This window comes from Leucopleurus acutus (genome assembly GCF_964270905.1).
Source record: "Leucopleurus acutus genome assembly, chromosome: 21".
Classification (NCBI taxonomy): domain Eukaryota; kingdom Metazoa; phylum Chordata; class Mammalia; order Artiodactyla; family Delphinidae; genus Leucopleurus; species Leucopleurus acutus.
This window is the reverse complement of record NC_139163.1, coordinates 5,605,780-5,624,240: the sequence shown is the minus strand read 5'-3', so window position 1 is coordinate 5,624,240 and position 18,461 is coordinate 5,605,780. Positions and strand designations below refer to the sequence as shown.

Here is an 18,461-nt window from a genome sequence, read left to right as displayed (position 1 = left end):
ACATTTAGCACTTAATACTATTGCTTTTATCCCTATAAATTTTAGTAACAGTGTCATCAAACCAATTATTTTCTAGTGCAAGCTACCCACAGTAGAAGAATGTATGCAATTAGCTGCGACAGCCCATGCCGATGGCAATATATTTGAAACTATAAAGTATTACTTGTTAAGTCAAGAACCTGAGAAAGCCCTTCCTATTGGTATTGACTTCATCAAAGGTACGTGTTCAGTTGGTAGTATAATTTAAAATCTACTCTTTTATTTGGTATTTTCATTCATATCGATAAAAAGGATTAAAACCAAGCACTAGCTGTCCTGAATTTAAAGAGGAAAGAGGTTGCTGTTTGGTATCGGGACCTGATTGTGATCTAGAACATAAAGAAGTAGATAGCGTTGACCAGAAAAGAATCAATTACGTAAGTTAAAAATTGGATGAACAAGTTTTAATCCTATTATTTAGAGAATCTTTATTTGGTTTTATTTTGCCAGGATCCATCAGTAGTTCAAATTGGACTTTGGATACCATTTACCCCATTCTTGACCTACTGAGTTATGTTCGTACTGAAAAATTACTCCTGCATACATGTACTGAGTGAGTACTTTTTCTCCAAAATGCGTAACTGAGCTTACGTAATGTTTCGGAATGGCTGTATTGTTTTTTTGGTTTTTTTTAATTAATTTATTTTTGGCTGCGTTGGGTCTTTCTTGCTGCGTGCGGGCTTTCTCTAGTTGACGGCGAGCGCAGGCTACTCTTCGTTGTGGTGCGTGGGCTTCTCATTGCAGTGGCTTCTCTTGTAGCGGAGCACGAGCTGTAGGTGCAGGGGCTTCAGTAGTTGTGGCACATGGGTTCAGCAGTTGTGGCACACAGGCTTAGTTCCTCCGCGGCATGTGGGATCTTCCTGGACCAGGGATCGAACCCATGTCCCCTGCATTGGCAGGTGAATTCTTAACCACTGTGCCACCAGGGAAGGTCCCGGCTGTATTGTTTTTGGTGTTCAGATCAGGAAATAAGATCATCTTGGACAGATAGGTGGTGCATGTGTAGAAAAATTACATTTTAATTTGTGTTATCCTTCAGTAAAAATACAGAGGTCAGTTTGAAACAAATAGTAAATCTTAGTGGTCCCGTTTCCTAATACCTAGTGTGTTATGTGTATGTACACACAGACACACACACACACACCTGGTTCAAGTAGGGCCAGTTTGGAGCTTTGGGATGGTTCCGGACCTCATATCCTCGGTGGTCTGTCTAGTGGTCATATCTCTTAAATCTCCATGTGTGCAAAGCTTACTAGGTTGGGGAAAGGAGTGAAAGTGCTAGAAATTAAAAAATAGACACTATCCTTGAATTCAAGTATCATTTAAGGACATTGTTATCCATGTAACTAAAATCCCGAGACCACATATATTTATACTAGAGGCTTTGGGCTATTTCTGTTGCAATGCCGTGTGGAAAAGATGGTGCAGAGCCTGTGAAACTTTGGCAAACTTCCCCAGCTGGGTGTGCAGGAGGTGTTCTTTGCCGTCCCCTGCAGTCTGTACAGTATGCCAGGAATCCATCAGTCCGACCCAGTGCATCACTCGGGGAGAAATTACATGAAGGAACAGACAAGGAAGAGAGAAAAACAAGAAGGCAGAGTTAAATATTACTTAAAGACTTTTATTTCAAAATACAATTTATGTTATTGTGTACATGTCTGAATAGGAGTTAACTGATGAATAAAACAGCTTCAAGTTTAGAAAATTTTCTAAGCATATTTTGCTATAAATGTCACCCATCCAAATATAGAGCCACAAGTAGAATAACTGTATATGAGAGCAATGTTCTTACCTCAAGTTACGGAATCTTTCAAAATAAATATATTCTCTTTTAGAGCTCGAAATGAACTGCTGATACTATGTGGGTACGTTGGTGCTTTGCTGGCTATCAGAAGACAGTACCAAAGCATCGTCCCGGCACTTTATGAGTACACGAGGTGAGAGCAGGTTCTCTTCTACTGTGAAATTAGACAAGTACCTTTCACTGAGATGGTTAGTGTCTAAGTGCATCACAGAAGCAACAAATACATTTTGCACTCATCCATGTGTTTACTAAGCATGTGCTTCATAATAAAGCAGCAGTAAACGATATGAATTAGCAGTGAACTGGGGTGTAAATAATAGAAATCCTAATTCTAGCTTAAACACTAAGCTTAAACACTTGGTCTTACGTCAAGACACTCGAGGTAGGCGTTCTCGGGCAGATTCCATCAAGGATCTGGATTCTCCGCTTCTTTCAACTCCGACATTCTTGGCTTCCTTCCTCTTGCCTGAGTGACCCAAGGTTACCAGGTAGATCCCAGCCCTCTGGGTATTAGGTCTACATTCGAAGCAGAAGGAGTGGTAAGGGTGAAAGGATGGAGACCACAGAGGGCAGGACCCTTGGATTCAGGAAGGAAAGTCTTCCTTAGGGCTGGGCATCTACAACCCACTGGCCAGGACTGTGTAACCCTACTTTCAAAAGAAGATGAAAAACTGTGTATTTTAGCTTTCCCATCTCTACAGTACAAAAGTGCGAAGCATATTGTATTCAGGTATAACCTACCTGCCAAACTCCTGTGTTTTCTCACAGCTTGCTGACCATCGGCCATTGTGCTTAAAGCTTGTCGTACTCAAAAATAAAATCCAGTGCCCCCGGGGGGGGAGGTCTGGTGTAGCTGTGGGCCTGACCAGGGGGCAGCAGACATTCCTGCTGTCAGGGCGCTCAAGGAGAGATCTACGCAGGCAGCATGACCACAATTTGAAAGTAACTTTTAACAATATTTAGAAAATATATTGTAAGAACACTAGGATGTATCACATGGAATTAATATTATTTAATGAGCTGTGTTCAGCTCTATATGACTTTGGTAATGAAAAAGAGAAAATGGTCCCTTGAAAACATATCACCAATGCAAGGAAGGCATTTTATTCCTAAGGCAGGAGAGACTTGCGACAGCGTGGCTGGCTTAGAAACGTGTTATCCCAGAGAGAGGAACGCGAGCTCCGGGACCTGCCTGTACTCTGTCCCTCAGAACCCACCCTCTCGCCTCTGTGCGGACGACTCACCCTTCTGTAGGCAGGTACAGCGCCTGGCTGGACGCCCCGCAGCTCGCTAACCTCAGTGCGCTCAGAATTAAAGCCATCTTCCTTCTCACATCTATTCCTCCTGGGTTCGCTCTTTCTTCTGATGATGTCATTATACTTCTGTCGTCCAGAATTAAATGCTCAGGTTCAGGGTTAGGTGTTCTTCCTCGTTGTCAGCATCCAATTATGCAGTAAGTTCCCACACCCGCACGTTTCTCATTCTCTGGGACCCACACTTACCGTCTTCACTAACTGTCCCCTGTGGTAGCCCTTCCTCTAGTCACCCTACCCCCGCTCCTCCTGTCACCCCTACAACAGTTGCATTAGCCTCCCTGATGGTGAGACTCCCCACTAGTGAACAGATAACATTTTAGATCCTTAGTCTTACTTTGAAATTCCACAGAAGTCACATTCCATCCTTATCACCCACTGTGTCCTTCTACGTGTTCTCTGCTCCAGCCAGAGTGAAACCCTTGTGATTCCCCGTGTGCACATGTAAGCTTTTCTCTGGTATTTTCACAGTGCTCTGTCCATCTAGTTACCTGGGTTTTTCTCCTCACTCTTTAACAGTGCTGTATCTACAGTAGATCATCAAAAACTACTGGGCAGACAAAGTACTACCAAGTGCAGAACTGTAGACAGGGAAACCATATGATTTAAAGAATTTGTTTTGGAGCCAAGCTACATTATCAATAAAAAATTTTTAAGTCAATAATTTGAGGTTGAAAGAAAAACAAGCTACCAGCTGATTTGAGATAATATTACTGAACTGTTAGGGGTGTGTGTGGGGGGAGGGTATTTATATATTTTTTCTCACCAATTCTGATCATGTCCCAGCAGAATGATGACAAACCAGCAAGAGTTAACCACAAGATATAAATTATAGAAATGCTTACTTTTAGTCTTATGTCACCTGTAAGGTCTTATGTTCTTTTTCTTTTTATCTCCTAAACAGCTTTTACTTTTAAATTTCAACCAACTAGTTCCTTGAAAAACATACTGAGTTTGTAACTTATGGAAACTAGGACTAGTAATTCCTTACCTACAGCCTCATAATTAACAAATTGTATCTGTTTTCCAGTTTTCTATACACAGATGTGATGGATCATTGCTGTCACTGTCTCACTGCTTTTTTTCACACATCCTTGTCTTTAAAGAATTGAAGTCAGCATTTCCATTGCTTTCCGCTAATTGACATTCTTTTCTTACTGTTCCACTTGCTTTCTAAGAGTCATTTTTAATACGGAGACACACTGGACCACACCGTAGCTGGCCATGGCTGTTACTCAGCAATACCCGGCCTGTCATCCAACCAATATTTATTGAATATCTTTGACCTGCCAGGGACTTGCACGCACACACACCCCCCTACATGTATATATTTACATATACACATAGATTTGTGAACAACAGTTGTTAAACCTGAAATTGCAGTTATTTAAAGTTCATTTGCTCTTTTGCTGTCTTTGTCTTGGATGGTAGATGTTAATGTCTTTTTCACATGTTTCAGTCAGCTATTGAAACGTCGGAAGGTGTCAGTGCCTATAAAAATCGAACACCTTTCTGAGGAATTGGATGCATGGAGAGCTTGCACACGATCCATCAACCGGTGAGTGAATCTGATATAAAAATTGGGATACAGAAGGTATCACTTAATATTACAGACAGACTTATTGACAATTTGGTTGTCTCATTATTTATCTTGGCAGGATAATGAATCTTGTGTCGTTGAGCCTATATTCAGTAATAATTTACAACGCCCTTTCCTGCCTTTTTTTTTTTTTTTTTTGCCGTACGTGGGCCTCTCTCTGTTGTGGCCTCTCCCGCTGCGGAGCACAGGCTCTGGACGCGCAGGCTCAGCAGCCACGGCTCACGGGCCCAGCCGCTCCGCAGCATGTGGGATCTTCCCGGACCGGGGCACGAACCCGTGTCCCCTGCATCGGCAGGCGGACTCTCAACCACTGCGCCACCAGGGAAGCCCTTTCCTGCCTTTTTTAAGTCCTTCATTTTACTATACATTGAGTCTAAAGTTGATTTGCCATGTTTCATAAAGGAGAACTAAATAATCATCAGGGACTGTTTCCTAATCTAAACCTTAACAACCCTGTGATTCTGCAAAACTAAAAATGGAATATCTGTTGGAAATATAGATCATCAGAAGAAGCTCCACATACACCCCCTTCTGATTCACAAAGAATGGTTTATGCAACTTTACTGAAGAGACTAAAAGAAGAACCACTCAGAGGAATTATTGGACCAGATTATGTGACCGGGTCAAACCTACCGAGTCATTCTGATATTCACATCTCTTGTTTTACAGGATTAAAAATCCAGGTACAGCATGATGTCAGGCATAAATTGTGCATGTTCATCATTTTTATTGGTGTCATTAGTTTTTGAAATGTGATCTTAAAATAAGCACAACCTGAATAAAAGTAGGTACCTATAAAGAGACCTGAGGCCCAGTGAGAAGGTATTGCCCTCAATGCTTCCATATTTGGTATAAATGTTTTCCCTCTCCTTGAAATAAATTCAGAGACATAGTCATGGTACTGTTATCCTAAAAGCAATTCATATAATAGATATACTTAGTAACAAATGTTTTAAAATACATATAGATCATATCCTTAGGGAAATTAAATAAGAAAGACAAAGCAACAATCAACACAGTTACAAATTATTATATCTCAGTAGATTAAATTTAACTTTATAGTCTCCATTTGTATTTTATAAACACAAAGAAAGCAATTAACAACTGTTAGATGTATAATATATCATTGATATATTATGCATATTCTTACATTGACTTACGGAACTTTTCAGCAGTTAAAAATTATGGGGATCAATCATGAGGGGTGGCTAATTCCCAAGGAATGGTCCCTCATGCCCAATCAAAGTAATGACGGTGAACGATGCCAGAGCCTCCCAGGGTGACCCAGGGGTGCCATTATCTCCAGAAAACAGAGGAGCCTTCATCATCCCAGAGCCAGGACCGGTTGTAGGTGTCCCCAAGAAGTAAACCAAGCTGAATCCCCATGAAATGCTAATGGAGACCAGGTGGGACTAAAAGAACGCCACCTCTTGGGCACATTCACATTTTACTAAGCGGACTCTTGTATTTCTAATGTAACGTAGCTAATTACATTTCTAACACTGACATGCCAGGTCAATGGAGAAAGGTACGTGGGGGGATAATCACTCCAATTAAATATCTTGCTGCTAATGTAAACTCTAACTATAGCTTGACTTGACACCAGAAACAAACTAAGTCTTCAGACACAGCAATATATTCCAAACCACAGACAGAACACTTAGTTGTATACGTGCTTATCCACTTATGTTCAGAGATAAAGAACCAAAGCAGTAAATTCAAGAACTTATGATTAAGAGCAAAAACCATTATGCAGTTTTCAGAATACATTTTCAGTGCCACTCACCGCCCTGCATGTACTTCTAGTGGACACTTTCCTGTTTCTTTCTCCTCTTCAGGACTTTTTCTCCATCTGAGACAGATGACCTACTCCACAGGCTAACCTCTCTGCACTCACACACACATTAGGAAAGGATCTACTCATTATCTTACATACACTAGGGCGCAAATGACTGATTCAGAGGTGCGGGATGGGGGCTACCCTCCTAGGATATTTCTGTTCCTGCAGAAAATCAATGTGTTCTGCTTAAAACTAAAATTTCAAGTCCCTGTGAATAGGAAGCTGCCTACTTCATATAATGGATTTCCTAATATCTAGAAATAATTTACTAACAACAAGCTGTTATCATTTGAAATCATGATAAAAAACCTGATAACTTTAGAAAGTAATGAAGAAAGTACCTTTTTATTCCATTCTGTGTTTGTAAAATCATGCTTTTCCTTCTAAGAGCTGGGAGATACACATTGAAAGTTTTTTTTGGATTTAGTTCTTCAGAACTACCCTCGACATACAAAATAGCTGATATAACTAAATTATAGATATGCTAGTAAATCACAGGGTTGACAGGACTTTGAATTATATATACACATATATAGCAGGAGAGCAGGTTGAATTTCTGGCTTAAATAATTTTCCCAGTTGTATTGATGTAGGCTGTATGATTAAAAGAGTGAAGTATATTAAAGTCTATTATTAGGCATATATGCCTTTATAAATGTTAACTTTGTAGTAATTAATAGGTTAGCAATACCTATTGCCACTGACAGCGCCATTGTAATTAACGAATTCAAATTATAAAACTAAATTCTATTTTGAAAGACATCAGGGCATAATGTTAAGATATTTTAAGATGTTTCTCTATTTGGTGGCAATTCAAAGAATCTAATTTTTCTCTTATTTATAAATTTCCTATCAGTGTTGCTTAAATCTCACCAGTGGTTTTTTATTCGCGTGAGTCTGTTTCTGGAAGTTTAAAAACATATTGCAAATTCATAATCTCATCTTCTCTTCCCTTAACTGTCACTGTGCAGGGCCCTGTATTTTTCCTTGAAGATGGGAAATCCACCATCTCCTTGAATGACGCTCTGATGTGGGCAAAGGTGAACCCATTCTCACCTTTGGGGACTGGAATACGACTCAACCCATTTTGACAGAAGGTTTTTCTCACACTTAATTGTTTTTTTAAAGACCTTTTTCCGGTTAGTATTACCTTTAACCTTTGTTGTCCAAGAGCCAAAGGTCTGGAGGAGGAGGTGGGAAGTGGGGACTCACAGTTGATTTTATTCGTTAACTTCAACAAATAAAATATTTATATAATTTCAAGGAAAAATAGGTGTCTCCTTATTTGGGAGGAAGGTAATATTTAAATTATGAAGGACTGACAAATCTAAAGGAGCATATCAACTTTTCACAAAGCACGAAAGGTACCAAATATTCTGTTGTTGAAACGCTGAAACTTATAAAGTAGTGCAACACCTAGAATCGTGCTTGACGTGCAGTAGGCGCTTAGAGTGTTTGGGTGACTGAGTATCTTGAAGTGTCGAAATGTAAGGTGTGTACAGCTGATCTTCAAGTTAACAAACACTGGTATTGTCCTCTATAAAATGTGTAGTAAACCACTAGTTTTAGCTCATATTTAATCGAAGTTTTCAGTTATAAGTTTAATATATATCAATAAATGGGTACGCAAAGTACTTTTGAGTTTTATTTTTTTAAAGAGAAAACATTCCCAAGTTCTGTAGCTGAAACTCAAATGTCTAATTATAAAGGAATAGGCTATATAAGCATGAAAAAAATTGGAGGCGAAAAACACAAAATGCAGTGAAATCTATGTGAAAATTTGCATTTGATGATAATTCACTACTTAAAAAGATATTTGGTATTTATGAATATTAATTTTGATTAATGTATTTAATATTCACATAATCGCTAATCAAGTTACATTATAATATAGTTATAATAAACAATTTATTTGATGAAAATTAGTTTCAAATAAATTTCTGTAAGTAAATAGGATATTAGTTGAAATTTGGGATATAGTATGTAAATTCAAGTTTTAAAAATATTTATTAAAATAGCGCATCTGTCGATATGTTTTCAAAGCCTGAGGCGTGACGACAAGTATTTCAATTGTACTAGAATTCTGACTTCAAAATTTACGAAATGAATGCACACTAGGAAGAATAGTACTTTGACACTCAAGCTGTTTTACAAGGTTTATAATACAGGTGTTTTGTCTAATTAGGGAGTGAGCTCATATAACTAGAATAATGGTGGTTTTTATTATCTTTAAACTTGCTGCATTTAAAATACTTTAAAATTTTTCTTAAGCTTCTTAAAACAGAAAACAATATATATTATGTACCTGTCTATCACACTGACTACTTCTAACTCCACAAAAAAAGCATTTTAGCCTTAAATTCCATTTTATAAAGAAAATAGTTAATATTATAGAAGAGAATGTATACAACTCAGAGATGCAATGGGTAATGTAAATCGTATCTGAGAAGTACTTTTTAACCCTTAGTGATACGTGTAATTCAGATTTCTTTTTTTTTTTTTAGGTGAGAGGTATTATTAATTGGCATATATGCACTGAAATCTCCTCACTTAAAAAGTGGCAGTCTAAATCCTGCTATCATTCTTTTTGTTTTAAAATAGATTAAAAACCCTAATCTGTGCTTTAAACACTTCAAAGGTATTAAGTTATACATATATAAACAATTGTTACATTCTTCTGTATTTTTAGTGAATGCAAGAAATAATATTTTAATGTATAAAGTATGAGAAAGATCTTACAACTCTTTAGCACATGAAGACCATTGAGGTATAACCCGGTATTTGTCTAAAGCCTAAATTTGATTGATTCAAATGCAATTCTATTATTCCTTGACTTCAACAATGTTCTCTACCTTAATATTATGACTATTAATTCTTCATAAAATATCATTGACTATGTTGATCTGTATGTGTCTTAATATGAAAAACAAAAGTTTTAAAAATTTATAAAGTTAAATTTCATTGTTATATTTAGTATGCATGAAAACCCAAACAAAGAACATGAACTTGTTTTTATTTGAAGGTGTCTGATAATGTGGACATTACTGATAATGTGGACAAATTATTTTGCAAGTTTAAGTATGCTTTTATGAAAGAAGTCTCATTAGACAATGATTTTAATAAATACTGCAGTTAAAGCCAGATATGACACAGTTAACTGCTAAGATGAACATCAGTCTTGTCCCTAGAACAACCAGTGAGAGGACACCATCTCTCGTTAAATTCTGGGTTAAAGTCATCAGAGGTATGAAGGGCTGCGCTGTCCATCTGGGTTATGACCCTGCTTAGAAACCTAGAAAAATCATGTGATTGGGCTGTTCAGGAGGGTGATTCTCCACTTGTAAGAAACACTGACTACAGTGTTTAGTATACAAGAGAGAATTAGTATAGAAGAGAGAATTAGTATAAAAGAGAGAAAAAAGAGGCTTACTAATTAATATAAACAGCATATCACAGAAGCTTCCATTCCCGTGATAAGCATTCTGCCAATCGATTGAAAGGTTCTGTTCCTATAGGGGCTGTTCCTATAGTTCACTGCTTCCTTCTGTCAAAGATCTTTGTGAAGAAAATGACCTTCCTTAGATTTGCCTGAAGTGTTGGCTTCTGTTGACACAACTCATCTTAAGAAGCTCTTGACGTTACCTACTTTCACCATATCCCCACTTCCTTCATGTCCTTAGTCACTATGATATGAAGCTTCCAGACTCTCCTGTATTTTCGAAACTCTCCGTAGGTCCCACAGGGGTCTTGGGAACTTAACCAGGGTCAGGCCATGAGTGAGTAGCTTTTTCAGGAGATTGAACAGAGTCAAGAGAATAAAGAAACCTATTATTTGACTGTTTATCCAAATCTAATCCTTTTCTCTGGACGTTTCTCTAGCTGAGCTTCAGAAGACTTGTTTCTAAAATCCTTTCCTAAGGAACTATATTTTATGGTTTAAAAATTATTCTCATAATTTTCTAAACCTTTCCCAAGAAGTCATCGATTTCATCAGGGCTCTCGTTAATTTCTTTTACTAAATGTTACCTATCCAGAAGGGTAAGATTAAACAAGGAAGTCTCTGGAGGTAGAAATCGAATTAAACTCTCTAAGGCTTCAAAAATGCAGAAAGATGAATAGAGTTTTGTTGGAAATTGACAAGCATATCATGGGATTCAGCATTAGTAATACTCATCTTGGAAGTCAAATGACACTATTAATGAGATAGCATAAAAACGTGAATAATTCCACTTGAAGGAAATTTTCCAAATATGAATTTTAAATTACCGAGAATATATGAACGATCATCAGTCTGTCAGTATATCACTGCTTCTGTCTCCCTTCAGTAAAAATATGGGGCATGGCAGCAAGCAGGAGGCATTTTTTAAAATCAAACTGAATTGTTTGCTAAACACCAAGTAAACCATGATTTTCCTTCCCCACAACTCAGTATCAACAGGAAAGATGACTATTTTTTTTTGATGGCTTAAGTAAAGTTATTTATGGAAGTGGGCAAGATTTTCTATGTATAACAGTAATAATCATTCAGAATAAATTTTGTTGATGAACATGACGTGTAAATAAATACTACCAGGCATATCCGTAGCATGGCTCTTCTCTTTCTAGTGAGGAAAACATATTACAAAGTAGATTCGCCATTCTTACAAAATTTATGAGAAAGAATTCTCATCCGTCTTGGTGAATTATGTTTAACTGTACCTTTAAAATTATTTTTGTTCATTCTATACTAATTAAACTGATTTTGTATTTTCAACACTACTAGGTGCAGGTGTTGAATAAATGGTTGTTGAATTGAATTAAAAAATATGTTCTTCAGCCCAACTATAGATAAGACACCCCTTTAATTTACTTATTATTGACATATATCCAAGACTAGGTGACGGTATCCCTTTAGAGTGGCAAGAGGTGGTGGCATCGCTTCTTCAAAGCCCATCAGACAGGTGCTTTTCTGGGTCCCCTTTCCATGCTTCTGATCTGATAGGTTTCATAGAGTCAGAAGAACGTTTTCCAGCTCGCTTCATGTGAATTTCTTTAAGTGGATTGCCACCATTACCTGTATTTGGTGTAATATTTAAATAAACAACATTAAAATCCATTTGTGGTTACTAAATATTGTATACGACCATCTGTGTTTCTAACATACCAGACATATGCAGAACGAGTGGCAACAGGCTGAGCACAGGTTAGTCTAAATGCCTGGTAAACAATATTTAAAGCATGCATGACAGTAGTCGGAAATACAAAACCTGAATGCCACCATCTCCAAAAGTCATCGGTGGAGCCTAAAAATACCCAGGGCTTATTTTGGTGCATCTGATCCTGAATATGACTCAACTATTTTTAGATGTTGCTTCAGAAAGCAGGTGAGGCAACAGTGCCGCGGTTTTAATAGTGCTTAGATTTGGCAACTACGCAGAATTCAGAATTCGGTTTCTAGAATTCTGCACTGAGGCATCCAAGCCGGCCACTCAGACTCTTTAGGTGACTCAGTTCTAACATGAGGGGCCAGTGACAACTAAGAAATCTACATTCCCTTGGCGCGCTATTTTGCTAGATGCTAGATTTAGGTAAACAAAGAGAGGGACTTAAGTGTTAAAAAAAAAAGGTAACCTTTCTTACAATTAATTGTTCCCACTCTCTTTGATAATTAGAAGCTTCTCAGATGAACAGGCTGTGATTTCAGTACCATTATGTGCAATTTTGGTGTATGTTGTCAACCATTTAAACATGTAAAAACCATTCTTAACTTGCAGGCTGCACCAAAAAGTCAGGCAGAGGCTGACTTTGGCCCTTGTTTGGCTACAGTTTGCTTTGGTGTTAAGTGCTTTCTGAATTAACAGGATTTAAACTCGTGGCTTCTTGTAAAACAGGTGATGGGGAAGTCTAGGTGTGCAGGTTGTCTGTATCTGCCTTAGGACTGATTCATCATCCAGCTGCTACAGGATTGAGTTTTGAGCTCTGCCAACGAGCTTCCCCTGTTTCAGGCGCACTTTTTTAAGCTGAAATCGGAATTGAAATGGCTCCTATAGTAGCAGGCGGGGCAGCGCTGGCCTGGGATTTTCACCTGTTGTGACTGGTTCTCAGCGGACAGCATGCTCCCGCCACCTATCCAAAAGCACACACACCAACCTACCGCACCATCCTAGACTGAACGCCTAGACCAACATTTAAACTATTTTGAAAATTTAAACAAACAATAAAACCCCAAAACATCATTTTTAACAAGTGGAAAAACTTTTAAAAAACTTACACACAGGAGCAACTCTTTCCTTCGAAACGACTGAATTACATTTGCACCCACAGGCTTGGGCAGGACCATGACTGAAAGTCGATTCTCCCAGTGTTGGTTTGACCTCAAACCATTCTATAAAATGTAAACAAAAATTCTTTCTTAAAAATTCACTATGGCCATGGTCAAAGTACGACACCACAATTTGAAATTAAGCAAATTATTTAGACATCTGTTGTATCATATTCCTGAGAGCAGTGTGGATATGTAGGTTAATAACCCTCTCCACCATGGTTCACATCTCTGATGCACAAAATAGTTGCTTTAAAAAAGTTACTTTAGGGCTTCCCTGGTGGCGCAGTGGTTGAGAGTCCGCCTGCCGATGCAGGGTACACGGGTTCGTGCCCTGGTCTGGGAAGATCCCACATGCCGCGGAGTGGCTGGGCCCGTGAGCCATGGCCGCTGAGCCTGCACGTCCGGAGCCTGTGCTCCGCAACGGGAGAGGCCACAACAGTGAGAGGCCCGCGTACCGCAAAAAAAAGAAAAAAAAAAGTTACTTTAAAGACAGTATCCCTATGTTCCTATTAGTCTTTTGTTAAGCTTTTTTTTTTTTAATTCAGCCAATTTAATTTTATTTTTAAAAAATATTTTGGCCACACAGCATGTGGGATCTTATTTCCCTCACCAGGGATTGAACCCACGCCCCTGCATTGGAAGCACGGAGTCTTAACCACTGGAAGTCCCAATAAGCTTTCATTCAGTAGTAATATATGTACAGAAAAATGAACAAATCGTATGTTTACAGTTGAATTTTGTTTATGTTTACAGATGAATTTTTGGAGTGAATACGTACCTGGGATGCCATCACCCAGATCCAGAAATAGTATAGTGCTAGCACCCCAAAATCGCTTCCCGTCTCTCCCATACAGTACCCTAAAACTAAAACTCTGTCTTGACTTCTATCATCATAGGTTAGCTTTACATGTTTGTATATTTCATATAAGTAAAACCATACAGTATCTATTTCATTTTGCAAACATTTTTATACTGTAAAAATAGTGACAAAATTATTTTCCATGTTTCCCGTATGTCTTATTAACTAATTCTATCAACTGCAGCACTTGGGCATCAGCTTCACTGTGCTTCTAACGATCACCTACCCCTCAGCAGCTCACCCTCACCGAGGCTGGAAGACGTGTCTAAGGTCATTTCTGCTCATCAGCCATGCCCTGTTTATGCTTAAACACCACCCTGGTCATTCCCAGAACTGTGATTATCACAATTAATTATTGGGCAGCTTGAAATCAGCATTCTCAAAAATCAACACCGGTGATAACAGAATTCTGTTCAAGAATCGAAAGTGTTGAGGTATGTCCGTGGCTAAAGAGAACATGTGTTCCAAAGAAGACAGCAGAGAGATAGGTTAGCTTTGCACTAAGATGGACATTTAAACTGACGACTAAATGGAATGGTTGTGTTTCGTTCCAGGAATTCCGACAAGACCCAGTGAGTGGAAGTAATAGTGAGACAGATTAAATGTAAGCAAGTATTCGGTATAAAAAATAATGATACCTGATTTTGCAGTGTTAAAAAAATAACTTGACAAAACGAAAATGCTGAACAAAAGAACTGAAGTGGGGAGGGGGCTGGTAGGGATTGGTCAGTGTCCTAGTGTTGTAAGGTCCTTACAGTTTGAGGAAGAGAATAAAGATATTACTCTTAGACTAAGATAAATATGCATGTTAAAGTTTCTAGCGTAGCACTAAAGAGAGTAGAAATTTATAATTTTCCAAATTAGTAGGGAGGAAAAAAGTCTTTGGATAAAAGTTCAGTCCAAAAGAAGAAGAAAAATAGGTAAGACAAAAACAAGAAACAGAGAACAAATTAAAAGCACAAAATAATATGATAGATATGAATACACACATGGTAATAAGTATGACTGAATTAATAACAATAAAAGTCACAGTAGATGAAATTACAACAAGTCTACGAATCAGGGCACAGTGGCAGGCTTTTCTTTCATCTGTGCTCAAGAAGAGCCTTTTAAGCTTGGAAGAACCCAGTTGACTATTTCCAAGAAAACTTACTTGGATTCAGTTTTCTGCTCAATTTTCTTTGCAACATTTGTAAAAGGAAGAGGAACTCTACTTTACGTTCATTATTGAGCTTGTTCGGATTGCCTATTAATTCTGATAACCTAATGTTATCTTTAATAGACTTTGAAGCTGTCGATCTGGAGACCAGGGGCAACTGCATCTGGTAACTGTAGTCTGTGAAATTCACAAGGTCATCCTGGATACTTTTAATTCTGGAAATAAAAAAATAAATATTGTTGACAAGCCCCATTTTAGTAATAAGATTTATATTATCAAACGTTTCATATTATATTACTAGAAAATTCCAAATAACTCACTCTCGATGTGTTAACAAGGTGTACACCTCCTGTATCAGTATTTCAGGTACTCCGGCTTTACAATGAATTGTTCCGTGGATTAGTTCTTTAGGTAATCTAAGTTTTTTTCTCGCCAGGAACTGTAATAGTAGAAAGAGAATACTTTCACCATAAGAAGTTCTATAAAAATCTCCAATTACTGTGAATTCACTTTAATCCCCCTTTAATCCTCAACTAATATTTTGAGGTTTAACATGTTAATTAAGTTATTATTACTCAGCAAGAAAATCAACCATTATATCCCGCTCCAATTTGAAATGAGTATGCTCAGTTTCACAGGTGACTCATGACATAAACCTTAATAACCTTCTTTTCAATACAAGGAAACAAGCTGCCTACCCAGCTGCATTGCGTCCTAAAACACGGCCACACACGCATATACAGAGAAATCCACGACCTCAAGAATACACCTCTTCAAACATAAACTTTTCAACAGTTAAAAGTGGCATTGGTTGCTAATTTACCTTTTCCAACTGCGCCCAGTTATCCAACTTGACTTTTAAAGACGTTCCATTTTTAAAGGATGACAATTTAAGGTCCCAGGGGTAGTGTACAGTGAATATTTCTGCTATCAGGAAGCCATTTGAAAAATCCCTGATCCATAAAAATAAGGAAATAAAATGCAGTTACTTACAGTTTGTGATATGGTTCATTAACACCAATTTAATATACTATACTGGCAGCAACTTACAGAATGTTGTTGTACCCTTGCTCCAAGGAGGACCTGCTATGGAATAACCTTTGGGTAAGATGACACACACCGAAGGCCATGGTGTTCTTTTTATGAACCCCAAACTATTCATTTGTATCGAACCTGCATTTTAACAAGATGCCCATGTGATACCTAGGTACACTGAAATTTTCAGGCGTGTCTTTCTTGAGGAATACCGAAATTAGTAAACCAGAGTCCTTGCCTGCAACAAAGTCATTATTTTTATGGAATTTAGTTTGCACGCCCAGAGCAAATATTAACTGCCACTAGTATTAATGTCCAGTGTCTCTGAAGAAAGAGCCTGGACTCTTTTACTTTTTTTGTAGTCACCAAAGCAGTCTGTATTAACTCAAGTCTCTGTAATGATTGATTGACTGATTGACCCATTGAGTGAAATGCTCCATCCTATTTTTTTTAGGTCAGCTCCCTAAGAAAGCAAGGGGTGTGTGTGTGGGGGGGGGGGTGAGTGGGCGGGGCAATCCCAGGAGAAAGCCCCTGCACGGACCCCGGGGCTGCTCGGCTCCGACCGAGGCTCCCGCCAGGCGGCGGGGGCCGGCCCTGCTCCAGCACCTGTTGATGTTTCTGGGGAAGAAGCTGAGATCCAGGCCCTGGAGCCAGCGCAGAACCGACGGAGACACGCGGGACCTCTTCGGGGGATGCGGATAGACCAGACACTTCTTAGGCCTCCCTCGCATGGGAGCGGCTGGACGTGGCGCAAGTGACGGTGACTTGGGTACCGTCGGCAGTGTCAAAAGCTCTCCTCCCAGACCGGCGGCAGCCATGGCGCTCTCTGGGTTTCTATGGCAGCACCGGGGGCGGGGCCTCGGCGGGGCGGGGCTTCGGTGGGGCTGGGGCTTCGGCCTCGCGGGTCCTCCAGTTTGGGGTCCTGCGGCTCCGGGTTGGCGGACGCGCTTCCCTGGCCTCACTGAGGACTCGGTTCCGGGAGCTTAAGCCTTGGGCGGAGCTTTCAATCTCCGTTTTAATTGGCGTGAAGAATAACCGATTTAGAGCCCTCCCTTAGAAATGGACATTTTGAATATCGTGGTTTCTGCCCCGTGGAAGGCCTAGTTTCAGTCAAGCATTTGGAGGAGGTTGTGAGGACCTTTCAGAGGACAAAGACAGTTTTTGTTTGGAAATTGGAAACGATAGGGTTTTGTTCCAAAATGCCAATGAAAAAAATCTTCAAAATTAAAATGAATAGATGCTTAATGGCTACAAAATTTAACGTACCTATTTCCTTAATTATTACGCTGTGTTCATAAAAATTGCATATTCGAAAGCGATTTGTAAATTCGATTTTCACACTTCACAAAGATGCCCCAGTAGGCATGATTCATTCATTCATTCGAAAAATATTTATTGAGTCCCTACTAGACCCTGAGCTAGTCACTTGGGATTTATCAGTGAACAGTACAGAGGGGGAAAAAAAAGGATTGCAGAGCAGGGACAGACAATTGTAAATTAAATATTTACACAGCAGAGTTGTTAACATCCTTTAAAAAGTCTTACAGTAAAAAAAAAAATGTGGTTCGTAATACACATTATTGTGCAAGATAAAATATGGGCTAGGTCTTGAGAGTGGAGCTACATAATATTTTGTTGAATGTGTATTCGTAGACATGTTTATTAATCAAGTAAACCAATGTGAGTCTGTATGTGGTGAAAAAGAAAAACAAAAACGGAGCTCTACAAGTGTTTTTACTTTGCCCAATGTGTCTTTCACGGATGATCCATTCACTTGGTGACCTTTTTTTTTGAGGAATTATTATTCGGTGCTTTGCTATGCACTAGGTCTTCACTATTCAATATGGTAGCCACTAGCCCCACGTGGCTGTTCCAATTGAATTTTAAATAAATTTCAATAAAATATAGTGAGTAACACTGTGTACATTTCAACTGCTCAGTAGCCACATGGGGCTTGTGGCCACCACACTGTACAACACAGATACCACAGTATCACTGCAGGAAGATCTATTGGGCAACTGTGCACTAGATTATTTATAGAAGGTACAGAGATATAAATACCTGAAAAAAGATCACGCACCCTGAAAAGCTCTGCCATGGTAAAAATATATTAGTATCAGGGAGGAAGCAAATAATTTGGCCTGAGGGAGTGTAGGAGTCCTCTCAGAGGAGGTGACCTTTGATGTGAATCTTATAAGGCAGTATTTTGAACTGGTTAAGGCAGAGGCTTTGGAGCAGCAGGTCTATTTTTTATTAGTTATGTGACTTTGGGCAAGTTATTTAACCACATTTATTTGTAAAAGATGGAAATAAATAGGATATACCTCACAGGGTTGTGTTGAAGGGTTAAATTAACAAGTTAAATGAGTGAAGAGCCTGGAACAGTGTACACACATAGGGCTCAGTAAGTTTAAATGATATTTCTAAGACGATCATGGAAATCTGTGGAATGAAGAGGGGAGCGGACAGTTCCACGCAGAGTTACTAGTGTGAGCAGAAGCAGACATGA

At 38.8% G+C, this 18,461-nt stretch overlaps 2 protein-coding genes across 2 annotated transcripts in view; one reads left to right on the top strand and one right to left on the bottom strand.

Annotated features, from left to right (window-relative positions):
- The window catches only part of WDR17 (WD repeat domain 17), a 76,920-nt gene extending 69,158 nt beyond the window's left edge, over nucleotides 1-7,762 (top strand). Inside the window, exons 25-30 of the mRNA XM_082863666.1 lie at nucleotides 77-218; nucleotides 490-592; nucleotides 1,875-1,976; nucleotides 4,616-4,714; nucleotides 5,256-5,439; nucleotides 7,567-7,762. Of these exons, the coding sequence (XP_082719792.1) occupies nucleotides 77-218; nucleotides 490-592; nucleotides 1,875-1,976; nucleotides 4,616-4,714; nucleotides 5,256-5,439; nucleotides 7,567-7,686 (750 nt within the window). The 3' untranslated portion in view covers nucleotides 7,687-7,762. The remainder of the gene's footprint in view (nucleotides 1-76; nucleotides 219-489; nucleotides 593-1,874; nucleotides 1,977-4,615; nucleotides 4,715-5,255; nucleotides 5,440-7,566) is intronic.
- Nucleotides 7,763-11,517: 3,755 nt separating this feature from the next.
- Nucleotides 11,518-16,770, bottom strand: SPATA4 (spermatogenesis associated 4; the record flags this gene model as incomplete). Its single annotated transcript, XM_082863729.1, has 6 exons — nucleotides 11,518-11,648; nucleotides 12,846-12,959; nucleotides 14,912-15,132; nucleotides 15,238-15,356; nucleotides 15,741-15,870; nucleotides 16,559-16,770. The coding sequence occupies 6 exons, from the start codon at nucleotides 16,768-16,770 to the stop codon at nucleotides 11,518-11,520; spliced, it is 927 nt and encodes a 308-aa protein (XP_082719855.1).
- Between the last annotated feature and the right edge of the window lie 1,691 nt (nucleotides 16,771-18,461).